At 43.3% G+C, this 25,975-nt stretch overlaps 1 protein-coding gene across 6 annotated transcripts in view; it reads right to left on the bottom strand.

Annotated features, from left to right (window-relative positions):
* Positions 1-23,227, bottom strand: part of tmem201 (transmembrane protein 201) — a 184,835-nt gene extending 161,608 nt beyond the window's left edge. For 5 of the 6 annotated variants that reach the window (XM_072245173.1, XM_072245172.1, XM_072245175.1 and 2 more), the window contains exons 1-3: positions 22,204-22,343; positions 2,127-2,247; positions 146-340 (exon numbers count right to left, since the gene is read on the bottom strand). In XM_072245173.1, the coding sequence (XP_072101274.1) occupies positions 146-340; positions 2,127-2,247; positions 22,204-22,307 (420 nt within the window). In that variant the 5' untranslated portion in view covers positions 22,308-22,343. Of the gene's footprint in view, positions 1-145; positions 341-2,126; positions 2,248-22,203; positions 22,344-22,983 lie in introns of those variants that run through there. The other variant, XM_072245174.1, reaches the window with a different exon arrangement.
* Positions 23,228-25,975: the final 2,748 nt, after the last annotated feature.

The following is a 25,975-nucleotide window of genomic DNA, read 5'->3' as shown; positions in this document are numbered from 1 at the left end:
ACTGAATGTTGGTGATCTGGAAATGTCATTTTGCTGCCCTACAAGCATTATTTAAAATCAAATTGAGTCAATGAGAATCAAATCAAAATTTACAATGGGTATGTTAAACAATATAACATTTAGATACTGGATACGAAATACTTACTTCATCTCTGGGCACAAAGGAAGCCAATTGCTTGATCTTCAGAGGCTGGTTGTTGTTGCATTTTTTGCAGAAGAGAATTTGCCCATTTGGCCATTGCTGAATTTTGGAGGCTTGTGAAGGAGTGGCCCAGCTGGTCACCATGTGGTTCAAATGCTCCATATACTGAGCAGGGATTGGCTTATTGTAATCACCATTCTGAAAGAAAACATAACATTGTTATACACTAAACACTGGACAAATTTTAGTAAATCAGCATTAAATCACCATGAATTTGGTTGGGTCATTTATCACAAGCTGCTCATTGCAAGTTAGGTTAAAAAGGTACTGATTATTTAGCTGAGTGGAGTGCTATATACACAAGATGCCAGGTAGCTTTAGATCCCACATCAGGCACTCAACAATTCTACTGCATTTAATTCTGATGCTTCACTGAAGGCAGGTTCATCTCAACAAGCTGACTGGTTCCAGCATGTACATCTTGACCTTTTGTGCAAATTCTAACTTCAAGGACAGAGAACTAATTTATTCAACAAGAGAAAAGACATTTTAGTTCAGTCAGAAAGATCCTACAATTCAACCATGTGGTACATTTCTTAGGATACAAAATCATTATTTATTTACATTCATTCATGCCAAGATGCCAAGGGTAGCAGTTACTATTCATGACCTCCTGCAATGACTATGGTGAAGTACTTCGGAAATACTACTGCAGGGGAACTCCTAGGATTTAACACCACTTTTTTTGAAGAAACTGCAATATAATTCTGAATTCAGATGGCACATGACTTGAAGGAAGATTTGTACTGGCTTTTTTCTTCCCCCATTTAAACTGACAGAGGTCATCTCTTTGGAGGTACTGAAAAAGAAGCCATGGCAAGTTAATGTTATAGTGTAGATCAGGCACACTGGAAATCAGTGGTTAAGGTGCTAATAAAGCTGCTGCTTTGTCCTAGACAGATGCAAATATCTCGTCTGGCTCAGAATAGCTCCAACAATAGAACTCAAAGTATTCCAGTGCTTTGCTTTCTGATGGTATAAACTTCTGAGAAAACTGGGAGCATGTCATTCGCCACAGAACACACCCTCAGGCTTACCTTAATGATCAATTTACCAGTCTACAATGAGGTGGGACTTAATGATGGCTATGTACATACATCTACTGATGCCTCTGGACACATCTTCAGTGATGTTCCTGGAATCATCGGGTGTTTCGGGTCTTTCAACATCATACAACCTCCTCCAGGTGACCCTGCCAGGGCTGATCAGACCCCAGCTTGTGTCCAGATGGCTAGCTACTTATGACTCCCCTCTTTTGAGCCACAGCCATCTTGAGGCCCTCTCTGCCGCATCGGTGGTACTGCAGATGGCTCTCCTCTTCCTCTCTCCCTCCATGCCCAAACTGCTGAAGGCTCTAGCTAAGGAACGGGCTGCGAATTCCCCTACAACCAACTTCCACTGGGAGACACCTCGCTCTCCATCCAGGAATGATATTGATTGTCATGGGGAGGTAATTATACCCTCTCTTTGCAGACCCAATTCTTCATTCAATAGTGAATCCATCAGTCCTTATTTATCTAGTAATTTAAAAACATTTGTAGACTCCAATAATTTCTAGGTAAGCTAGAAATTAGTTATTTGATTCTTTTAATTCCTTCTGTACTTGACAGAACTGGATTTTGAACTTTGAGTGCATTCTGGTTAAGCCCAACTTGCAACCTATTGTTTTAGGGATTTTTTTTTTAAATATTGAAGAGAAACTGCACCTCAAACAGTAAAAAGAACTGTGGATATTTATGGAAAAGGTGTTACCCCATGCTAAACTCTGACCAATGCAAGAGGCAATGAGTTAGGTAATGCCGCCCACAACAAGCAACATCAAATGTGCCATTTTTTCTGTCAAAGAGAAACCTAAGGTGACAAAAAACATGTTTTCTAAGTTGCTTGATGCACAACGGTGCTGAAAATGTGCTAGGAATCTAACCTCTTGGAAGCCATTGTATTGCTCACAGTTTGGACAATCCCAGCAGTTTCTGTTCCCATAGGGTACGGTTGTATCTTGATTGCAGAACCAGCAGTTCACCTTCACATGGGTTGGCTTCTTTCTGCAAAAAAAAACCATAGAAATTGATAGCTATGAGGCAAATAAATGACTGAAAATCTACAGCCGAGAGTGATGAAATTGTTCTCCCAGCACTATAGACAGTTCCTGGAGGCTTTGGCCTCCATGTCCTTTTATTCACCTATTTTGATTTGTTCTCATTATCAGAGAGATCAAGTTCATATTTGCTTTAATTAGCTCCATAAATCTGAACACCAGCTTTGACAACTCAAAGGCATAAAACTGATTTATTCAAACCAGTACAGATGAGAAAGAAAACCTGTCTTCATTAAAACTGATTCTACCAGTCACTGAATGCAGGATCTTTCTGAATTCACTTCAAGATAATTGTTTTAATAACCAGAGCTGAACATGGGACCAAAGCACTTTCATGTCAACATCGGTCTTTAATGTCAATTCTTAATCACGTCAAGGTGGTGGTGGCGATGAGGTGACCTCATGACCCTCCACAACGCCTGAGGGTACTTCAACATACTACTGCAGAAGCTCCTTGATTATAGATTTTTTTTGCCAACTTTTCTTTCCTGGACTCTTTAAATATAAGGGGTATAGACCTGGGAAATGTAAGCAGGCTTTTTGTCCCACTGAGGTTAGGCCAGTCTGGAACTAAAGGTCAAAGGTTAAAGGTGAAAGCTAAAAAGGTTAAGGGAAACAGAAAGAAATTTGGATAGGTATATGGATGACAAGGGTATGGAGGGTTATGGTCTGGGTTCAGGTTGAAGGGACTAGGCAGATAAATAGCTCCGCACAGTCTAGGTGGGCCAAGGGGCCAGTTTCTATGCTGTAGTGTTCTATGACTCTATGATTTCAAGTCTTTGCTGCTTCCTATGGAGTATGTATTTACATTACTTCAGGGGAACTGGGTGTTCTCCAGCAATGCATTTTTTTTTCCCAGATGAATCATAATACTATTGGCAGTTTCCACAGCATGGAATGCCTGTCTACAAGTAACAACAGTTAGGGGAGTCTCTACTGCATTTGTAGACCAAAAGTGTTTGACCTTTATTACTACTATGATGATTCAAGTTTCAACCCAAATTGAGGAGGCAAAAACGCACTGGTAGACTGCATTGCTGCAAATAATTAGCATTAAATTTGGACAGCCAATAATTTGGCCTATATTACTCCTCACTATAGAACATAACACAATTCAGCTAATGATGCCACAGGAAAGATATCAAGAAGATTAAAAGAATACAGAGAAAATTTGCAAGGATGTTGCCAAGACTTGAGATTCTGAGTTATAGGGAAAGGTCAAATAGGTTTGGACTTTATTCCCTGGAGCGTGGAAAATGAAGGGAGATTTGATAGAGGTATATAAAATTACAAGGGGTATAGCTAGGGTAAACGCAAGCAAGCCTTTTCCAGAGGTAGGGTGAAACTAAAACTAAAGATAATAGCTTAAGGTGAAAGGCAAAGTATGTAAGGGCCACCTGAGGGGAAACTTTGTTACTCAAGAGGGTGGCGCGAGTGTGGACAAGCTGCCAGCACAGGTGGTGATTGCAGGTTTGACTGCAAAAGAAATTTGAATACGTAAATGGATGGGAAGGTCATGGAGAGCTATGGTCCAGGTACAAGTCAATGGGACTAGGCAAGATAACAATTCTGTGTGGACTAGATGAGCTGAAGGGCCTGTTTTTGTGCTGTAATGCTCTAAGACACCAAATGCAGTAATGTTCTATTCCTCAGGTGAACATTAAACAGAACATACAGTATAGCCACATGACAAGAAATGCTATACTCCACTGCTCTGTGAACAGTAAAGCTTCTCCTGAATTACTTATAGCACTTGTTAACTTATATTTTTCTCTTCAATTTTTATATTCTAATGGTGAAATTATTTTCCATCCAATTTTAATTTATAATCCATCTGTGGCTTTCAATTTAAGAATCAGAGTACTACAGCACAGAAACATGCCCTTCAGCTCATCTAGTCCATGCCCACTTGTTTTTCTGCCTAGTCTCATCTACCTGCACCCTGATCTTAGCCCTCCACACTAATTCCATCCATGTTTCTTTTCAAACTTATCTTAAATATTGCAATTGAACCCACACCCACAATTTCTGATGGCAGCTCATTCCACACACACACCACCCTTTGAGTGAAGAAGTTCCCCAGGGATCTTCGCCCTTCAACTGAAACAGTTCATCTTTCACCCTAAATTCATGACATCTAGTTCCAGTCTCACTGAACCCGAGGGGAAAAAGTTCACATGTATTTACCTTGTCTATACCCTTAAATTTTGTATACCTAAGATCTCCCCTCACTCTCCAGTGCTCCAGAGAATAAAGTCCGAACCCATTCAATTTTTCCCTATAACTCTGGTCCAGCAACATTCTTGTAAATTTTCTCTGCACTCTTAAGCTTAGTTATATATTTTCTGTAGGTAGAAGACCATAATACTCCAAAATTGGCCTCAATGCCTTCTACAACTTTAATATAACATCTCAACTCTCGTACTCAATGGTCTGATTTATTTCAAGGAAACTATTGGTCTGTATTCCAGCTCCCTTTGTTCTACCACTCACCTCAGTGCCCTATCATTCACTGTGCATGTCCTAACCTGGTTTGTTCTCCTAAAGTGCAACACACCACATTTATCTGAATTAAATTCCTTCTGCCATTTTTCCAGCTGGTCCAAATCACACTGCAAGCTTTGATAGCTTTTCTCACTGTTCACTACACCCCACCTTAGACTTCCTTATAATTAAAATCTCAGGCGTGTCTCAATGCCCTTTCAATGCATAGTTAATAAATCTGGCTATACTGTTGCACAAATTTATCAAACCTTGTTTCTCCAATTCTGGCATTCTGTATATCCTAACTTTTGCAGTTATGAGTACATGGGAGGAGATTCATTTAAGAAAGTAGTTACGTGGATCAAACAAGAAAAAGCTAAATGTAACTATGTAATAAAAGGTCTTTTCTATTCACACAAATGGTACAAACAAAAGCACTTTCACACAAACCACTTCTACTATCACATTTGTCAACTTCTAACACTGAACAGAGGAGACTTTAAGCAGTTGGTCAACACAATCCACACAATCTTTCCATAGCCTCTGGGATGGGAGATAACAACAGGCCAATCTCTGCACTGACAGCTGCAATCATGAATATACAACTGCTTCAGCAGTGAATTGCGAAAAAACAGCACGATAACTGTTAGAATAACCGGTTTAATTCAGAGGACATAAGCTATGGGATCAGAGCAGCTGGTAAAAATGTTTAAAAGAAAAGAGTTGATTCAGCCATGGCTTAACACAACTTGGTCCAAAGCAGCACTAAACCATCCTTTCCAAGCCCAGGTTTACTGACAATCCAATTCTTGGGACCTCCAAAGTAAATAGTAAATGGATCAGAGAGTGCCCTACAAACTGTCATTTGTTGTAGTCTTTAATCCACTATTCTGTTTAAAATTTTTTTTTGCTCAGCATAACAAAATTTACAACTTCCAGATACATTTACATTTCTTCCCCTCACAGATATCAGCAATCAGAACACTTCCATCAAAATACAGACATCACCACAACATCCTATACAAAAGCCCTTATTAGTAGAGCAGACAGGTTTATATCTACATACTGTGGAAAAGATTGCCATGTTTTATGAAAACTGTTTGTTTTTGAGTGTACCATACATGTCAAAAAGTCCAAAGGAATGTACTCCATGATTAATTTATGCCAACCAAACAGTCCAGGGGCCTTATCGGATATTCAAAGTAAAATGTTCTTCCTCGCACAAAAAGTCAGGATGTTAACAAGTTTTTTCTGATGTGCATTAATAATACGACTGCTGGGTAGGCCTAAGAGAAAAGACACTGGGTCCAGTTCAAGCTCCATCTTCAGAATCTTTTCCATTTCACCCCAAAATATCACTCCAGTATGCCTGAGGTTTGGGACAAGTCCAAAAACAGTCGGTGAAGGTTTTAGTATTTACTTCACACTTAGAACACATTGGAGGAACACCCGTCTTAAATTTCGAGACACGATCTGGAGTCAGATGGGCTCTATGCAGAATTTTGAGTTGCAATGGTTTAGTTCTATTACAAAGTGAAATTTTCTTTGCATTATCACAGATGTCTTCCCATGTTTCAGCTGTAATTTCTACTCCCAGCTCTTCCTCCCAAACCCTTCCCAGCTGCTCGGCCTCTCCACAAGAATATTCCCTCAGGATGCTGTAAAAAGTACTTTCACCCTTAGAACAAAACACCCTCTTTTCTATGTCAGAACTATAGAAATCAGTTAATGATTTTTTTTTGTATATAATCTCTTATCTGAAAGAAACAAAAAAGATCCTCGTTGGGTATGTTAAATTTCTGTACTATTTGACTAAAAGACATCATTGTTCCTTCATCAAACAAATCTCCTAGATGGAAAATACCCTCAGAAATCCAAAGTTTAAATCCAGAATCCATTATGCCAGGTTGAAAATCTGGACTGCCAGTTATTGGAGTGAAGTGTGATATTTTTGCTGTGTTGCCCTCAATTTGTCACACCGCCCTCCAACCCCTGACTGTATTAATTGTTATTGGATTGCAACAATATTCCTTAGTTAGTTTCATCTTATTGAGGAAACGCAAATTAATAAGAGGGCATTTTGCTTGTGCAGTTTCAATGTCTAGCCAAATTGAGGAGGGGTCCCTGCAAACCCAGTCAACCACATATGATAAAAAGGAACTTAATTGATATTTTTTGATGTCTGGAAAATTCAGACTCCCTAGACTACTGGGAAGCTGTAACTTAGACATTTTAATACAGGGTCTTTTTTTGTTCCAGATGAAAGAAACAAACCAGCCATTTATTTTTTTTAAATATTTGTTGGGTAAAAACGACTGGAATCATTTGTATTGGGTAGAACAGATGAGGAAGAATGTTCATTTTGCAAGGATAGTCAGCCAAGCCAAGAAATGGGAAGAGTGCTCCATCGCTCAAGATCCTGTTTGATTTTGTCAAATGACTGTGTAAAGTTAGCTTTGAACAATGGATCAAACGTAGGTGTGATAAATAGGCCTAAGTAAACAAAACCTGTCTGCGACCATTTAAAGGGGAAAACACCCTGTGTCAGGTACCTGCTGCAGATTCCTCAGAGGCATAGCCTCTGATTTAGTAACATTTATTTTATAACCTGAAAAGGCGCTAAATGAATTGATGCATTGTATAATATGGTGCACTGATACAGCAGGGTTTGATAAGAAAATTAGGTCATCCGCATACAATGTAATTTTATGTGACTTTAGTCCTATATCTGAAGCAGATATTTTGGGGTCTCGCTGAATAGCCTCAGCCAATGGCTCGATCACTAGTGTGAAAAGTAGTGGTGATAAAGGGCAGCCCAGCAGGCTGCCCCTCAGAATACTAAAATTATCTGACCTAATACCATTAGTGAGAATCGCAGCCAAAGGGTCATTATAAAGAACCTTCACCCACTTAATAAAATTATTGCCCAAACCAAATTGTTCTAAAGTGAGAAAAAGGCCATTCGACACGATCAAAGGCCTTTCCTGCATCTAAGGAAACCACCAAGCCGTTCACTGCCTGTTGCTGACATGCCTGAATCACATTAAGTTATCCATTATTCTTGAGTTTACTGGTCAGAGAAAAACTAGGGGAAAATGCTGATCTCACTCATCCAGCGCCAGGGCTCCAGCACCTACCTAAATAGTTTTAAGTCACAGTTCCCTCCCCCACAATCTTCCCTATCACTGGCTGAGATCACAAAGCAGAGAAGAGAAGAAAACTATACCTTCATTAAAATCTATGCTGTAGTAAGCTCAGAAATGGAACTGACTGCATTTGTTTCCAACATGAATACGTGACTAACTTAGGAATCTGAACCACTGCAATATACATCACTTCTATTAAAGCACCGCTGGGGTCGGGATCAGGAATCCACCTTTGGGCCATCCTGCCTAAAGAGGGAGGGCTTGGGACCATGGAGAGGACCACGGATAGGGATGATCAAGGGAAAAATGGAGGTAGGCATTAGTGAGAGCATCACTGTCCAAGATGATGCAAGACGACCCATGCAAACACATACATAGAGATAACGTGGTGCACCAGTAAGCAGTAGGCTGCAAGTCAATTTAGAAGATGTAACCTCCACACTCAAGATATTTTTCTGAAGTAGTCTGCTTTTGAAAAACATAAGCATTGTCCCTTTACCACACTGCAAGTTCTTCAACAGTGCTGATTAGTTCCATTGTTCCTCAGTAGCATCTGATCAGACCCAGTCTTCACTCTCAATACATTTTGCGCTTTTCGTATGAACCACAATGGTTAAGTTACTAGGTGACATCTAGACTCTGGACTAATTATCTCTAGACAAGACTTCAGTTACACCAGGACAGCTAAGGAATTTAAATAATAAGAAATAAAATCCAAGTTTAAATAAGGGTGAGAGTGAGACTACCATATCTACATAGGACAGTTTGATGTGTTTCTGAGAAGGTTAGCTGCCTTACTTAGCTGGCCTTACATGCACATGGTCCAAGCAGTACGAATGACACTTCATTTTTTTCAGATCTGCCCTATAAAGCAAGCGTGGGTGCAGTTAGATATACTGGACTTGCTGGTAATGATGCCATCCTATAATTAGCTTAAAAAAGCCTGGCACCAACTCTGCAATTAATATATAGCTTATACATATATCCTGAAGGTAGTTTTATCTAATATATTGATAATTTTGTGTGTTAAACAATAATATGTACATTGAACCATCAGAAAGGTAAACTATCACTACCTCGGCCACTCAGGTGGACAGTCAGTGGCTGTTTGGCATTGCCATCATTCCCGACTCTGAATTTATGTGTCACTGATAAGCAGTCTTTGTTTTATACTTGTTCGTTACACACATGTACTTAACAGCAAGATCTATCACACAACATTAATATAATGAAAGTATAACCTGTGCACTTCTCAGAACTGTTTGGCGTGCAGAGACATGCACATTGCCTGGGGACCTTCTTAGTGCCTTGTGGAATTTTCCATTTGTAGCGTCACATCAGTGCTCAAAAAAAAAATTTTGGATTTCAGAGGTTTTTAGATAAAGGTGCTCAATGTGTATCATCTCAGTATATACAATGTAGTTTGCAAATAGCTGAGAAACGATATATAAATCAAACACTAGAGCCTTTTATGAAAGGAAAAAAATGAAGGTTTAACTGAAGGTTATAAACTGCTGCAGCTTTGTTCCTGAACTGCAGAAGCACGATTACGTCATTAACAATCAATTTCTTCATATTTAAATATATAATGAAATAGAAACTGAAGATGGGCAGAAAACTTCTGTAGTTGCTCATGGTAAACGAAGTTTATATGAGTTGTCCATCCCAATATCCCCCTGAATATCCTCCTTTGTTTTCATGGATGTTTGCAAAGAAAAAGAATTTCAGGATATATATTGTATACATTTCTCTGACATTAAACCTATTGATATTCAATAGAATGTGAATTATATAGGACCATAAGTTTAGTGAGTCATATCACTAAGATACTTCTAAGAATTTTGATGACAAGAGCTGAAAGTAAGATACAAGCTGAAATAGGTAAAGAACAACGTGGTGTTGTGAAAGACAAAGGTACAAGAAACGCGATATTGATGTTAAGGATACTATCAGAACGAGCTACTCAAGTGCAAAAAGATTTGTCTATTTGTTTTATCGACTACACAAAAGCATTTGATTAAGTGAAGCACAATAAATTGTTTGAAATATTACAGGAAACTCTAGATCTAGATTCGAAAGACCTCCGCCTAATCAGAAATCTGTACTGGGAACAAACTGCCGCTGTAAGAATAGATGGAGAAGTGAGTCAGTTTACGAAAATCAAGAGAGGTGTTAGACAAGGGTGTGTTTTCTCCCCTGATTTATTTAATGTGTACAGTGAAACAATATTACAAAAGATAACAGACATCTTGGGAATCAAGGTTGGTGGTGAAAACATCAATAATTTTGGATATGCAGATGACACTGTGTTAACTGCAAGTACGGAGGAAGAACTACACAACTTAATTGATATAGTTGTTGAAGAAAGTGCAAAAATGGGTCATCAATTGCAAAAAGACAGACTGTATGATGATATCCAAAAAGAAGGCTGAGAATAAACGGGGAAGACATAAAACAAGTACAGAACTTTTGCTACTTAGGAAGCTGGGTGACATCAGATGGCAGGTGCAACACAGACATCAAAAGAAGAACAGGGATGGCAAAAGACACCTTTATGAGAATGAAGAGTATACTGACCAACACTAAACTAAGCATGACAACCCGCCTCAGAGCACTGAAATGTTGCATTTATCCACTTATGTTGTATGGCTCAGAATGTTGGACAATATCTAGTAACATGAGCAAACAAACTGAAGCAGCAGAGATGTGGTTTTTGAGGAGGACGCAAAGAATATCATGGATGAAACGAGTATCTAATGAGGATGTCATGAACAGAGCATGCACAAAAAGAGAAATAATGTATGAGATCATGAAAAGGCAACGAGACTTCATTGGACATGTGATTAGGAAAGATGAGTTAGAATGCACGGTAATTATAGGAAAGATCGAAGAGAAGAAAGCAAGAGGAAGGCAAAGACAAATGATGATGGAGACAGCAGCCAGAGAACTGGAAATGAATACCAATGAATTGATCCACTTGACCCGAAACAGGAGTGTGTGTGGCAGTCAAAGCTCAAACTGGGCATGGCACTTGATGATGATGATGATGATATTCAATTCCCTAAGCAGCAAAACACAAGTCAAGAAATGAGGACCAGCAATCAAAGCCAAATTTCTAGCTCATGGATTTTCACTGACTGGATATCTTCTCTGTATTAACTACACTGGTCTGTCATCAACCAAAAACACTGCTCTTCTGAGGGTCCCTCAATACAGAAATCATTATCTTTAACATAACTAAGCTAACTGGTTCCTCATGGAGGCACTAGGAACCAAATGTCAGCTCAACAAATGGATGCACAAATATGTTTTATTTATATTAATCATCAAGACAATCTGAAGCACCTTCAATAACTCCAAAAGACTGAAGTTGGGTAAAATACTGAAAGGTTTTTATTTGCTGTACAATACGACCTCCATGTTGAGTGTCTGCTCCCGGATTGGGGGGGGGGGGGGGCAAGGCGGAATCACCTTTATACAGGACCTGTGGGAGGAGCCACAGAGGCAGTCAGCAGAGGGGCATGTCCAGTTAACCCAGTTATAATATATAAATGGTTTACCACATTCACCCTTCCTTTTTTTTAAAAAGAGTCCCACAGGGTGAAGTGACTGACAATATTTAAAACAAGTATATTTACAGGTCAAGTCTATCAGGCGGTTGAGTCCATCGCTGTGATCTTTGTAGCACCAGTGGTAATTGCATCAGTGACGGCGGTTGTGCTGGCTCCGGCCTGACTTGAGGTGCCAGCATGTTAGGCGTTGTTAATCCGTCGTGCGTGTGCGTCGCACTCAGTAGGGGAGTGTCGTGTGGTGTCTGTGTAGGGCTTGGAGTGTGCGGTGTCTCGTGGGTACATACATCGGTGGGTACGGGGTCAATAGTCACCACGGAGTGTTCAGGGTAGGGGCCCGGTGCTCCTGCGGACGCCAGGTCGCGGATGGAGACCGTGCCCTCCCGCCCATCAGGTAAAATCACCTAGGCATACTGGGGGTTCGCGTGAAGTAAGTGAAACCTCTTGACCACCGGGGAGTATTTATTGCTTCTTGCATGTTTCCGGAGCAGCACTGGCCCCGGGGACGTCAGCCAAGTTGGTAGGGTGGTCCCAGTAGTCAACTTTCTGGGAAAAGAAAAGGGCCACTCATGAGGGGTGGCACTGGTGGCCGTGCATAACAGGGAGCGGATGGAGTGGAGTGCCTCGGGAAGGACCTCCTGCCAGCGGGAGACCGGCAGTCCCTTTGACCTGAGGGCTAAGAGTGTGGCTTTCCACACCGTGCCATTCTCCTTCTCCACCTGTCCATTCCCCCGGGGATCATAGCTCGTGGTCCTACTAGTTGCAATTCCCCTAGCCAGTAGGTATTGGCGCAGCTCGTCACTCATAAACGAGGACCCTCTGTCAATGTGGATATAGCATGGGTATCCGAACAGAATGAAGAGCTTGTGCAGGGCTTTTATAACTGACGTGGTAGTGGTGTCGGGGCAGGGGATGGCGAAGGGGAACCGCGAGTACTCGTCGATAACGTTAAGAAAGTACACATTGCTGTCGGTGGAGGGAAGGGGGCCCTTAAAGTCAACACTCAGTTGCTCAAAGGGGCGAGTGGCCTTGATGAGTTGTGCCTTTTCGGGTCGGTAGAAGTGCGGTTTGCACTCTGTGCAGACTTGGCAGTCCCTGGTCATCGACCTGATCTCAAGGGAGTAAGGCAGGTTCTAGGCTTTCACGAAGTGGGAAAGCCGGGTGACCCCTGGGTGGCAAAGATCTGCATGTGGAGCGTATAGCCGGTCGATCTGCGCGCTGGCGCACGTTCCCCGAGATAGGGCATCGGAGGGCTCGTTGAGCTTCCCAGGCCTGTACATGATGTCATAGTTGTAGGTGGAGAGTTCGATTCCCCACCTCAGAATTTTATCATTTTTGATTTTGCCCCGCTGTTGGCTATTAAATATGAATGCAACTGAGCGCTGGTCAGTTAGCAGGGTGAACCTTTTGCTGGTGAGATAGTGCCTCCAGTGCCTAATAGTTTCCACTATGGCCTGGGCCTCTTTCTCCACCGCGGAGTGCCAAATTTCAGGGCCTTGAAGAGTACGGGAGAAGAACGCCACTGGTCTTCCCGCCTGGTTGAGGGTAGCATCCAGTGCAAAGTCGGAGGCGTCACTCTCTACTTGGAAGGGAATGGCCTCATCCACTGCATGCATTGCTGCTTTGGCAATGTCCCCTTTTATGCGGCTGAAGGCTGCGCGGGCCTTGTCTGCGTAGTTAGAGGCCCATTGGGCGTAATATGAAAAGAAGCCCAGGCACCTTTTGAGGGCTCTGAGGGTGCTGGGAAGAGGGAGTTCCAACAGGGGGCACATACGGTCGGGGTCAGGACCAATGACTCCATTCTCCACGACACATCCAGGGATAGCAAGTCGGGTGGTCCGGAATACACACTTGTCCTTGTTATAGGTGAGATTGAAAGCGTTGGCTGCTTGGAGAAATTTTTGGAGGTTGTTATCGTGATCCTGCCGGTCATGACTGCAGATGGTGATGTTATCCAGATATGGGAACGTGGCCTTCAGTTGGCACTGGTCCACCATCCGGTTCATTGCCCTCTGGAAGACAGATACACCATTCGTGACACCGAAGGGGACGCGCAGGAATTGATAAAGCCTGCCGTCCGCCTCGAAGGTGGTGTAAGGGCGGTCCTCCCGGTGGATGGGGAGCTGATGGTAAGCGGATTTTAGGTCTATGGTCGAGTACACCTTGTACTGTGCTATCTGATTGACCATATCCGCGATGCGGGGTAGAGGGTACGCGTTCAGCTGCGTGAACCTATTGATGGTCTGGCTATAGTCCACGACCATCCTATTCTTCTCCCCATTCCGAACAACGACCACCTGCGCCCTCCAAGGACTTGTGCTTGACTCAATGACCCCCTCCCTGAGCAGCCGCTGCACCTCAGACTTAATGAAGGCTCTGTCCCCCGCACTGTACCTCCTGCTTTTAGTTGCCACAGGTTTACAGTCGGGGGTCAGGTTGGCAAACCGCAATGGGGGAGGGATCTTGAGGGTGGAGAGGCCGCAAATGGCGTCAGTAGTGCGGCAGTTGGCATGGCATTGGGTGGGATGTGCGGGTCGGGGTGGGATGTGCGGGTCAGTGTGTGTGTGTGTGTGTGTGTGTGTGTGTGTGTGTGTGTGTGTGTGTGTGTGTGTGTGTGTGTGTGATCAGTAGCGGGGAATGTGACGTATCCCTACAAAACTGGGGATTTACGACAGTAATTGGTGGGAGGGGCCCATCATACTTCATTGTCACGCTTTTCAGGTGGCTCTGGAAGTCGAGCCCCAATAGCACAGGGGCACACAGTTGAGGCATGACCAATAACGTAAAGTCTCAATATTCTGTGCCCTGCACCACTAGTGTCGCGACACAACCCCCCCGGATGTCTGTTGTATGCGACCCGGAAGCCATGGTGACCCTCTGACTTACCGGCCGTATCATGAGTCCGCAATGCTGCACCGTGTCCGGGTGGATAAAACTCTCCGTGCTGCCTATACCAAACAGGCAGCTTGTCCTGCGCCCCTCCACCAGGATGTCCATCATTGACCTTGCGAGCTGGTGGGGAGCACTTTGGTCGAGGGTCACAGGGGTCAGGGTTGAGTCACTGTCTTGGTCCGGCGCAGTGGGGTGCCCCGTGAGCACCCGTTGGTCGCAGGCGGTGGGAGGGGGTGCCAACCAAGATGGCCGCCCCCATATCTCGCACGTGGTGGCGGTGTGCAGGGAAGGTGACAGCAGGCAAGATGGCGACCCCCACATCTTGCACACGGCGCTGCTCGATCCCGCTCGCGATTTGGACTTACAGGCCTTGACGAAGTGGCCCTTCTTTCTGCAGCTGGAGCAGGTAGCTTGTCGAGCCCAGCAGCATTTCCGGGGTTGCTTCTCGAGTCTGCAGAAGTAGCACTTCGTGGACTTGCGACTGGCGGCAGTCGAGGTCGATTCGCCGGCGGGTTGCGGGGACTCGCGGCTGGCAGCAGCCGTGGTCGATTCGCCGGCAGGTTGCGGTGTCAGCGGCGCCCACGAGGCCATCGGGGGATTGCGTGCCTGGAGAGCCTCGGAGTTATGCAGAGCGGCCTCCAGTGTGTCGGCCAGCTCGATCACCGAACTTAAGGCAAGATCGGTTTTTTCCAACAGCCGCTGGCACACATACACTGACCTGGTCCCCGTGATGAAGGCATCTCTCACTAGGAGTTCTGCATGCTGCACCGCCGTCAGCTCCTGGCAATTGCAGGCTCGCACGAGTGTCCGTAGGGCCTGGACGAACTCAGCACTTGATTCCCCGGGCCATTGTTGCTGTGTTGCTAATCAATGCCAAGCATAAACACTGTTTATCGGCCACAGGTATTGTCCTTTGAGGGCGCTCATCGCGCCGTCATAGCTCAGCTGGTCTCTGATCAGTGAATAGACCTGTGGACTGACCCTGGAGAGTAGAACTCTGCGCTTCGCTACGGGGTCGGTCACTTTAATCTCCTCTAGGTACACTTCAAAGCGGGCCAGCCAGAGTTCGAAAGCGTTTCCAGCTTCAGGCGTTTGGGAATCAAGGTCTAACTTGTCAGGTCTCAGTGCGTGTTCTATGCTTTAAAATGTACAGTAAACCACATATGTTGTAACTGGGTTAACTGTCTGGACACGCCCCTCTACTGACTACCCCTGTGGCTCCTACCACAGATTCCTGTATAAAGGTGATTCCGCCTTGCCCCTCCCCCTCAGTCCGGGGGCAGACACTCAACATGGAGGTCATATTGTACAGTGAATAAAATTGAAGCACCTTCAATAACTCCAAAAGACTGAAGTTGGGTAAAATACTGAAAGGCTTTTATTCATTGTACAATACGACCTCCGTGTTGAGTGTCTGCCCCCGGACTGAGGGGGAGGGGCAAGGTATAATCACCTTTATACAGGAATATGTGGGAGGAGCCACAGGGGCAGTCAGCAGAGGGGCGTGTCCAGACAGTTAACCCAGTTACAACATATATATGGTTTACCACACAATCAAATAGGAGTGATTAAAGAAGGCAGCAAGAACATCAAATTAAATCATCTGTACTAGCTGTGTAACTTGCAAATACAGAGGATGAGATGAGATTTCCAGCCTTTGTTCTGCAACAATTCCCTACCTACTGGAGCAGGCCGCCAGAGGAGCTTTATTCCTCCCACCGTTCCCACTAATCCACTGAGATTACAGGCACCAAACAATGGATTTCACACACTCAGGAAAACCACAGTTTGGGATAGATTAAGAGTCTCTAACCCACCCTTTCCAAGCAAAAGGGCACATAACATCCAAGAATCACTCCCAAATCCCATATACTCAACACTTTAAATCAAATGGGGCATTTCACGGTATGTTTTAATGTACATGTGAGAAATGAAACTAATTTTTAAGTGCACAGCACAGCCAGTAGAGCTGTTGCCTCAGAATTACATCAACTTCAGTTCAATCCTGACCTCTGGATTTGTCTGTGAAGCTTGGGTCTTCTCCCCAAGACTATGGCGGTCTCCCCACCTCACCCCTAACTAATATACTCTAGTTGCTCCAATATCACGGAGTGCAGGTTGGCAGATTGATTGGTCACTGTAAATTGTTTGGTTGAGTGGTAGATTACAGGCGACGATGAAGGGATATTACAAGGAAAATTACTGGGGAATGGCATTGCTCAGAATCAAGTTTAATATCACTGGCATACGTCACAAAATTTGTTGTTCTGTGGCAGCAGTACATTGCAATACATAATAATAATGCCTATAAATTTATATACTTCTTAGGTTGTCCAAAAAAATCCGATAACGACATCCACTCCTTTAATAGTGAGATCTTTGATGACTATACAGTCCTATCCTGGACCCACAAGCTCTATTGCAGGTGGTAGTGGTGGTAGTGGTGGCAACCATGGCTGCATTTCTCCTGGCTCTCTTCTGCTATCTTCTGGTTGTTTTTTCCATCTCCAGAATACGAACCCTGTCCCTACACAGCTGTCGCCAAGTGGTACGGTCAGCAGCAACCTCCTCTAGGTCCTCGGGTCTGATCTTGCACTTCCTTAAAGCATTCTTCATCTGATCTTTATAGCACTTCTTCGGCCCTCCAGCTGAGCGTCAACCATGATGTAGTTGGCCGTATAACACTCTGCGGGGTAGCTGACATGGGGGCATCCTTATCACATGCCCCAGCCACTGCAGCTGACGCTGGGTGATCATGGCCTCAATACTTCTGCAGTTGGTCTTTACAAGTATTACAGTGTGAGGCACTCGCTCACGCCAGGTAATTCCCAGGATGCGCTGGTGGCAGCTTATGTGGAAGCGCTCCAAGGACTTGATGTGATGGCTGTAGGTTACCCAAGCTTCACAGCAATAAAGGAGGGTGGTTACGCAGACCACTTGGTATACAGCGACCTTTGTGAAGAGACGAAGGCTCCTGTTCTGAAAGACTCTACGCTGAAGTCTTCCAAAGGCAGCTGATGCCTGTTAAATGCGGCTCTGGATGTCATTGTCAATGCCGCTATCTTCAGAGAGAATGCTCCCCAGATATTTGAAAGATGGCACTACTGGCAGCTTTGTGTGTGGGTGGGAGTATTTGCTCACAGGGTGTGTGTGAAGCGTCTAGTGCAGTAGTATTTGTAGTTAGTGCATGCTGCATGCCGCATAGTCCTTTCTGCTTGCTACTCTCTGCTTAAATTTATATATATATAGACATATACACACACACACACACACGCCTTTCTACATTCCTGTCATGAGAGATGGAAATAGGCAAGGCTGGCCACAGGGCTCTGGTGAAGCTATACAGTGGATACCATGGATTACAGAAACATTGATGAAGTCCAACCATACCATCGACTTTGGACAATAGAGACAAGAGGTCATCAAAGGCTTATATTCAACTGGGAGCTAAGGGGCCAAGAAGAAGACTAACATATATGTGTTGTCATGGCTATCCCTTGAGGTCGAGGATGATGGTCTTTGTTCTGTTGATCTACTTATGGGCTCTCAAGTGGCTTATGAGTCCAATCTTGGCTTTGAAAGTGTAAACAGTTTTAAAATAGGGGAAATGCTTGTGCTATTAGCATTAAACATTCCATTTACAGAAATTACCCCTGACACTTCCCCCAATCAGTACCACCTTCCTGAATCAACACTTTCAAACCAGCTTCTAGTCAATAAAATATTTTTTCTGGTCTTCAGCTATATTTGAGTTAAAAAGTATTCAACAATGAATGTACATTTTCACTTCATGAAGCTGAAGTAGATAGCTACCAATCACCCTTTGTCCTTATATTGAAAAGAAGCTCTTCCTCCCCAAAATAAAACAAATCAAACCAACACAATACTGTATCAAATCAATAAACCCCAAAATCTCAAGGTCTAAATGAATTGACTCTACAGCTGAACATGAAAGTGTACCAACACACAGACTGCTGTGAACTAGTGGCAGCTCTTCACCAGCGCAAGGACAAACAAAGGTTTGCAGCAACAACCATATTCCAAGAGTAAATTAAATCAAACTATTATGGTTACAGTAACTTCAACAACAATACAGAGTGCAGATTCCAAACCTATCTAGGCAAAATAAAACTTATTTAATGATCCTGTGATTGTGAATCCAATTAAAAACACAAACAGCTAACATTTCCTAATGCTGACTGAGACATTCCAATCTGGTTTAGTGATTCTAGTCAATGTGAATTTTCAGACAGTCACCTTCATCTTTCCTCTATCGAATCATCATTATCCAGTAGCTATAACTAGTCAGGATAAGGAGATGCCTGTTTACAACAATGACAAGGAGATGTTTCCTTACTCACTGGCTGCGAACCTTTAGAATTATCCAGAGGCTATGGATGCTCAAGAGTTTAGATACTCAAGTTTGAATTCTGTTTGCTTAAAAAAAAGATCAAGGAAAATCAGGAAATCGGACTCAAATGATATAGAGGTCAAAAGTTAGATGGGGGTGGGTGTTTATGCATTCAATCATTACAACACTGATTCTCATATGATTTGCCTATCCTACCTTTCACTAGTGATCTTCAAAATGTTTGCTCTTATAAAATCTTTCCAATTTTGTTTTGGAAATCACAATCAAATCTGCATCATCCACACACTGAGGTAGGTTATGAATTGCAAAATTCAATCTACTGAAAGCTCTTCTCAGATACAAAATCAAAACTGAACGACAGCCAATCTACCCAATTTTTCCACACCCAAGCCAATCTCTATAAGTATTACATTCCAAATTATGCAACTAATCTGATGGAATCTGAACACTTTGAAGAGGATTCAAGTGAGGGGAAAATATTACATTGATGCAGAAGTTTACAGACAAATTGTAGAGGTTTCCAAACTGAAAATGCACTGATTGAATACTGAACAGAACATCCCACTGGTCTTAATTAAAAGTGGACCCTGAAATCTTCTACATACACCTGAAAAGATGGGTAGTTGTTGATTTAACAATTCATTCAAACCACTACACTATCAGCCTACTTTTAGAAGCTTGTTTTCAGAACTTGAAGTTACAAACCTATGTCACAGCTGACAGAAGATTTCATACTGTTGTGAATTAGTTTTATAACTTCCACTAAGGTCAGCCATTGCAGGCAAAGCCTTTATATACTCTTTTGTAAAACACAAATGGTGAACTTATTGATCTTTTAGAGGAGTTGGGGAGGTGGGGAAAACAGACAAACAGTTTACATGCAGCATTTTTAATAATTTTCTCACATTCTGGAGTAAACTCATTCAGTTGGTCAAAGCAACTAAAAGTCCACACTTAAACTCTCCATCTCCATTGTCCAGGTGTTCAGTTTCATCTTTACTTTTCACTCTCATCCCCTTCCCATGCTCATTAAATTTGAGTAACATGGCAGCCCCAAACTCAGTAGCTTGCTAACACACCATCTAGACTCGAACATGAAGATTATACTTGTTTGTGAGAAGTACTAGACACATGCCAAACAGAATCCCAAAATAATTCAACAAGCCTCTCAGGGAGGGGCCTAAAGAAATCAAACTTTAATCTTATTCAATTAAACTATTAAACATAAACATTGTTTTCTAAAAGTATCATGAAGAAAATGACAGGCTCTGCAAGATGGAAGTAACAATGGCCACACTCATTCATTTGATTCGTCTGGTTCTTCAAGATTATTTAATGTCATTTCCTGCACACAAGTGTAAGGAGAACAAAATTATTGTTACTCTGGATATGATGCAGGAAAAAAAGATAAAGGACACAATAATAAAAAATGATACATATATCATAAAGTGATGGGAGGCTGTACATACAGTGACTGATGTGGAATAATAAAGTAGTGGTGAAGTTAATAAGTGGAGGTACTGATCAGCCTTACTGCCTAGGGAAAGTACCTGTTTTTGAGTCTGGTGGTCCTGATGGGAGTGGGACAAACCGTCCAGAAGCAGGGTGTATGAAGCTACCTCATGATGTTATACATTGGCAAGACCCGACGCAGACTGGGAGATCGTTTTGCTGAACACCTACGCTCTGTCCGCCAGAGAAAGCAGAGAAAGCCCAGTGGCCACACATTTTAATTCCACATCCCATTCCGATATGTCTATCCAAGGCCTCCTCTACTGTAAAGATGAGGCCACACTCAGGTTGGAGGAACAACACCTTATATTCCGTCTGGGTAGCCACCAACCTGATGGCATGAACATCGACTTCTCTAACTTCCGCTAATGCCCCACCTCCCCCTCGTACCCCATCCGTTATTTATTTATATACACACATTCTTTCTCTCTCTCTCCTTTTTCTCCCTCTGTCTCTCTGACTATACCCCTTGCCCATCCTCTGTGTTTTCCCCCCCTCCCCTTTTCTTTCTCCCTGGGCCTCCTGTCCCATGATCCTCTCATATCCCTTTTGCCAATCACCTATCCAGCTCTTAACTCCATCCCTCCCCCTCCTGTCTTCTCCTATCATTTTGGATCTCCCCCTCCCACTCCCATTTTCAAATCTCTTACTAACTCTTCCTTCAGTTAGTCCTGACGAAGGGTCTCGGCCCAAAACGTCAACTGTACCTCTTCCTAGAGATGCTGCCTGGCCTGCTGCGTTCACCGGCAACTTTGATGTGTGTTGCTTGAATTTCCAGCATCTGCAGAATTCCTCGTGTTCATGATGTTACTGGCACTTTTCTTACATCGCTTAGTACTTTGGCATCTTTCCCTTAGCTTAGTGCAGCTATTTTTGGCTATGGTCTCCATCTGTTACAGTCTGTCACCCTGTCAAGGACTCTTCACCTCATGTTCTTAATATTTATTGCTCATTTTTCTCTTTCTTTTGTATTTGCAGTTTGTTGTCTTTTGCACATTTCTTGTTTGTCCACCCTGTTGGGTGCAGTCTTTCACTGATTCTACTATGGTTCTCGGAATATGCCAGCAAGAAAACAAATCTTAGCAGTATATATATGGTGACATATACCAGCAACCTCTAATGAAGATTACTCTTTCCAAGATATATGAATTTAAGGTTTTTCTAGCACTCATGCCACTTTGGGGCATACCAAGGCATTTTACAATTGAAGTAACAAAACAATGTGGAAAATCCAGTCACCAAACTTCCACAAATAGCAAAGTGATGACAACATAAGTTTTTCTCACAACACAGAGACTATATATTGGCCAGGTTAGTTAGTGTTCAAGTACCATGGATTTTTTTTTGCATCCACTTCAAAATAATCACCAAAGTTTAACATCTCATCTCAACGCAAACAGTGCAACACTGCTAAAACAGTAGCCCAGAGCATCACCACGATAGTTGTGCCCAAGTCCCAGAATCAGACAAAAAGACAACCAAAGCAGGCAATGTTGAAAGATCAAAGGAAAACAATTGTACATTCCCGCATGAAAAATAAGTACAAAGGAAAACAATCATTCCTGACTGCAAAAGGAGAAAGGGTTTACCTAGCCAAGTAGCAATAAAATACAATGAGAAGTCATCTTCATTCATTTCCTTCCCGGAGGCCAATTTACAATGTGGGGAGAAGGCGGGAAGGAGAAAAGGGGTAAGATGGGGGCGGGGAATTGGGAGGGAGAGGGGGAGGTAAAGGACTAGTGAATGGGGAAGCTGAGGGAGAGAACAAGGTAATGGGGAGAGGGGGTGGAGGTCTGAGGACCGGGATGAGGCGAGGTCACGGGCGTTGTGCGGACGAAGTTGAAGAGGACAGCGACCATCTCCACCCTCCTCCCCCCACCGCCGCCGACAGCTCCGCTCTCCTTGTCAGTAGCCGGGTCTCCGCTTACCTGGTCACGGCTCTGTAGAGCAGCGCGCCGGTGGCACAGAGTCCGAGGCCGCCAGCGGCGGCGGCAGGGGGAACGGTGGCAAACACACCGGCCAGCGCCTCCATCGCTCGTGAATAATGGAACCCACGCGCTCCCTCGCGCTGCGTCGGCGCGCGCGCCTTGCGCCGGCGGGTCTGCGTCATCACGTCATCCCCCTCCGCCGTCCCCGGACTGCCGTCAATCAACCGCTTGCTCGGACCGGGGTGGGACAGCCAACGTATAGAAACTTAGAAAACTTACAGCGCAATACAGGCCCTTCGGCCCACAAAGCTGTGTCAAACATGTCCTTACCTGAGAAATTACCCAGGGTTACACATAGCCCTCTATTTTTTTGAGCTCCATATTCCTGTCCAGGAGTCTTAAAAGACCCTATCATATCCGCCTCCACCACCGCCGCCGGCAGCCCATTCCACACACTCACCACTCTCTGCGCAAAAAACTTACCCCTGATATTGCCTCTGTACCTACTTCCAAGCACCTTAAAACTGTGCCCTTTTGTGCTAGCCATTTTAGCCCTGGGAAAAAGCCTCTGACTTAGTGTACTGTGAAGTACTGCAGTTCTCCAGCCCCTTTTAATGGCTCACCTTAATTCACAATGCTCGCAATGAAACCTACAGACCCACTACTGTCAGCCTGCCTTTTAAATGATGCCAGTGTTCTCAGCTTTACTGTATCAGAAAATTAATAACATTCACATTTGTATGCTACATTTATTGCTGTCACTCTAAAAGCTTTACAAACCTTAAGTAACTTTCCCAACAGTTATAAATTAACTGTAAGTAGTGTTTTCACAAACATTTCCATCTTGTTGGTTTCTGCCTCTGCCACAATGTCACATTTCAGCCAAATGGTCCACGAATTTTTGATACTTTCTTATAATTCATGCTCTTAGTTGAATGATTCATTCCCACATAGCTTGCCACAGTGAATGTCTTCCTTTGTTAGTGAAATACCAGAACAGGAAATTAAATGTTCATTCTGGCCGGAGCACTTCACAGTTTGGCCACATCTTTCCCTAGACTTGTGTTTTACGGCACTCTTCCTGACGTTCAATTGGCTTTGTCAATATATAGGATTCGGGGCAAGCACCCCGGTGAGAGGTTCTGACACAGATACTGTCTACCCCTCAAAAATGTTTTATTTTCATTTCAGGTTACTGTAGTTCAGGAGACACCAGAAACGGCAAATGCTGGAATCCGCAGCGATAAACTGGAGAAGCTCAGTGGGCATGTGGAAACAGAATCGAGTTTAATACGTCGGTATATGTCGTGAAATTTGTTGTCTTTGCGGTGGCAGTACAATGCAACGCATAATAAATGAAATAGGTCAATTGCAGTAAGTATATATATATTTAATAGTTAAATATGTACTGCAAAATAGAAATTAAGAAGTGGTGAGGTAGTGTTCATGGGTTCAATGCCCATTCAGAAATTGGATGGCAGCTGAAGTCTAATTGGAGTTTATTTGTTATATGCATAGGTGTACGGAAAAACTTGCAGCTGGATCGCAGGCACAGAGCGTCACATGAAAAACAAGCATATAATACATATTAACACACACAAAATGCTGGAGGAACTCAGCAGGTCAGCCAGCATTTAGGTCGGCTTTTCGGGCCGAGACCTTTCATCAGGAATAATGCGCAATCTGCGGAAAGAAAGGAATTGTCGACATTTCGGGGCAAAAATAAAACCCTGCAACAGAGTTTGAGAGTGGAGAGATGACATGGCCAGTTTAAAGAGAAGGGGAGTAGTGAGAAAGCAGCCCGAGGTGACTGGCGGACTGAGAAATGGTGTACAGTAACATAAACGCGGAAATTCTGCAAAATGCTGGAAATTCAGAGCAGCCCTCGCAACCTTCTGAAGCAACTCAGAAGGCAAGGCAGCATCTATGGAAGGAAATGGACAGTCGAGACCCTTCCCCGGGTAGACTAGTGACGGGTAAAGGAGGTGATCAGGAATGGCGGGTGAATGATAGATGACGGCAAACAATGAGAAAGGGAGAAAACAGATGGGACAGAGTGGGGGAGGGGCGTTTTAAACTTGCAGACGGCGGCTTGGAGGGAGATAATCATGAACACAAAGGGGCTACCAGTGCAGGTTCTGATACGTAACGCTGAAAACGGGAACCATTAATGCCTGTCAGGATTTAAATATTGATCTTTCCAAAGAACTTTCCGTCAGTTGACTTTGGATTGTTGGCGCATTTGAGGGTGGCGGTGAATTTCATCGGTATGACTTGGTCCAGTGGTAAGATACGAGAAGTGATTCATATTTTGCCGTGTCTTACTATGAATCTTTGTTATGAGGGTAACATGGTTGGTTAAGGACCTTTGTGTTCATGAGATGGATGGCCCTTTCATTCAATCTGCACAAGACAAAAACAATTCCACGAGCTTGCAAACAAAAAAACTGTCAAATTCTTATACCTTGCATAATTGGCCGAATTTTCTGGAAGTACTACAGTAATCCTTATGCTATCATAGAGAGCCAGTATATTTTCCCCCAGGGTTGAAATGGCCATTTGATTACTAGTTTAATTGGTTCTGCACAACTTTGTGGGCTGAAAGGCCTGATGCACATGTTCTGTTTCCTATGATTGTTACCAAGTGAGTAATTCAGAGGCCTGGATTGGATCTCATCTGTTTATTTAAATGCATAAAGGAATTAAAAATATATCAACACCAATCCCAAAATTAGTAGATTGTCAGAAGCAGTCTACTAGGAAGGATGAATCATGCACTGGTATATGATTCATAATGACGAAGCTACCCAAACTATGCATGAATGCAAGAGATTTTGTAGAAAATCCAGAGCAAACAGTGTTAAGTTCTTATACTAACTTCTTCCCCTTTCCTTTCAGATCCAAATGAAGGGTCTCAGCCCAAAACATTGACTCTCTACTCCTCACCATAGATGCTGCCTGACTTGATGATTCCTGCAGCATTTTGTGTGTTTGTGAACCAAACTGAGCTGTGAAATAAAGTAGGATGTCCTGGCGAAGGGTCTCGGCCCGAAGCGTCGACTGTACCTCTTCCTAGAGATGCTGCCTGGCCTGCTGTGTTCACCAGCAACTTTGACGTGTGTTGCTTACATTTGTCTTGAGTGTTGATACTCCTGTTGTTTAGTATGCTTAGCTTCACTTGGTTGGAACACATTGAAGCATGTTTATTCCTGACATTCTATATCTATAGAATATACCCATTCTATATTGAGTCCTGAAGGGTCTCGGCCCAAAATGTTAACTGTTCTTTTCCATGGGTGCTGCCTGACCTGCTGCGTTCCTCCAGCATTTGTATGCCTTCCTTTTGAGTTTCCAGCATCTGCAGTCCTACTGCTGTTTGTTTATGTGGCCTTAATCTATGCTATTAATCACAATAGTGCCATAAAACACAATAGAGGATGTCCTTAGTTTGAATAGGGAATGTTACGACTATCACCATAGTTAGGAGCAACAGTGTAGGAGATAGTGTAAAACTTTACACAATGCCACCTGTAAGATTGAGATTCAATTCATACCATATTCTGTAATGATTTCATACCATCTCCCACATTTCAAATTAGAAAGAGACAGGTTAGTTTGTAGGCATGCTATATTGGTGATGGAAGCATTGCAACACTTGCAAGCTGCCCCCCTGCAAGTATTGGGGGTTGAAGCAAATGATGCATTTCCACTGCATGTTTCCATGTGCATGTGACAAATAAAGCCAATCTTCAAAAGTTAGACCGGTTGCAAA

Source organism: Mobula birostris, chromosome 27, assembly GCF_030028105.1.
Source record: "Mobula birostris isolate sMobBir1 chromosome 27, sMobBir1.hap1, whole genome shotgun sequence".
NCBI classification, from domain to species: domain Eukaryota; kingdom Metazoa; phylum Chordata; class Chondrichthyes; order Myliobatiformes; family Myliobatidae; genus Mobula; species Mobula birostris.
Note: the sequence above shows the minus strand (reverse complement) of the source record. Positions and strands in the feature narration are given on the sequence as shown.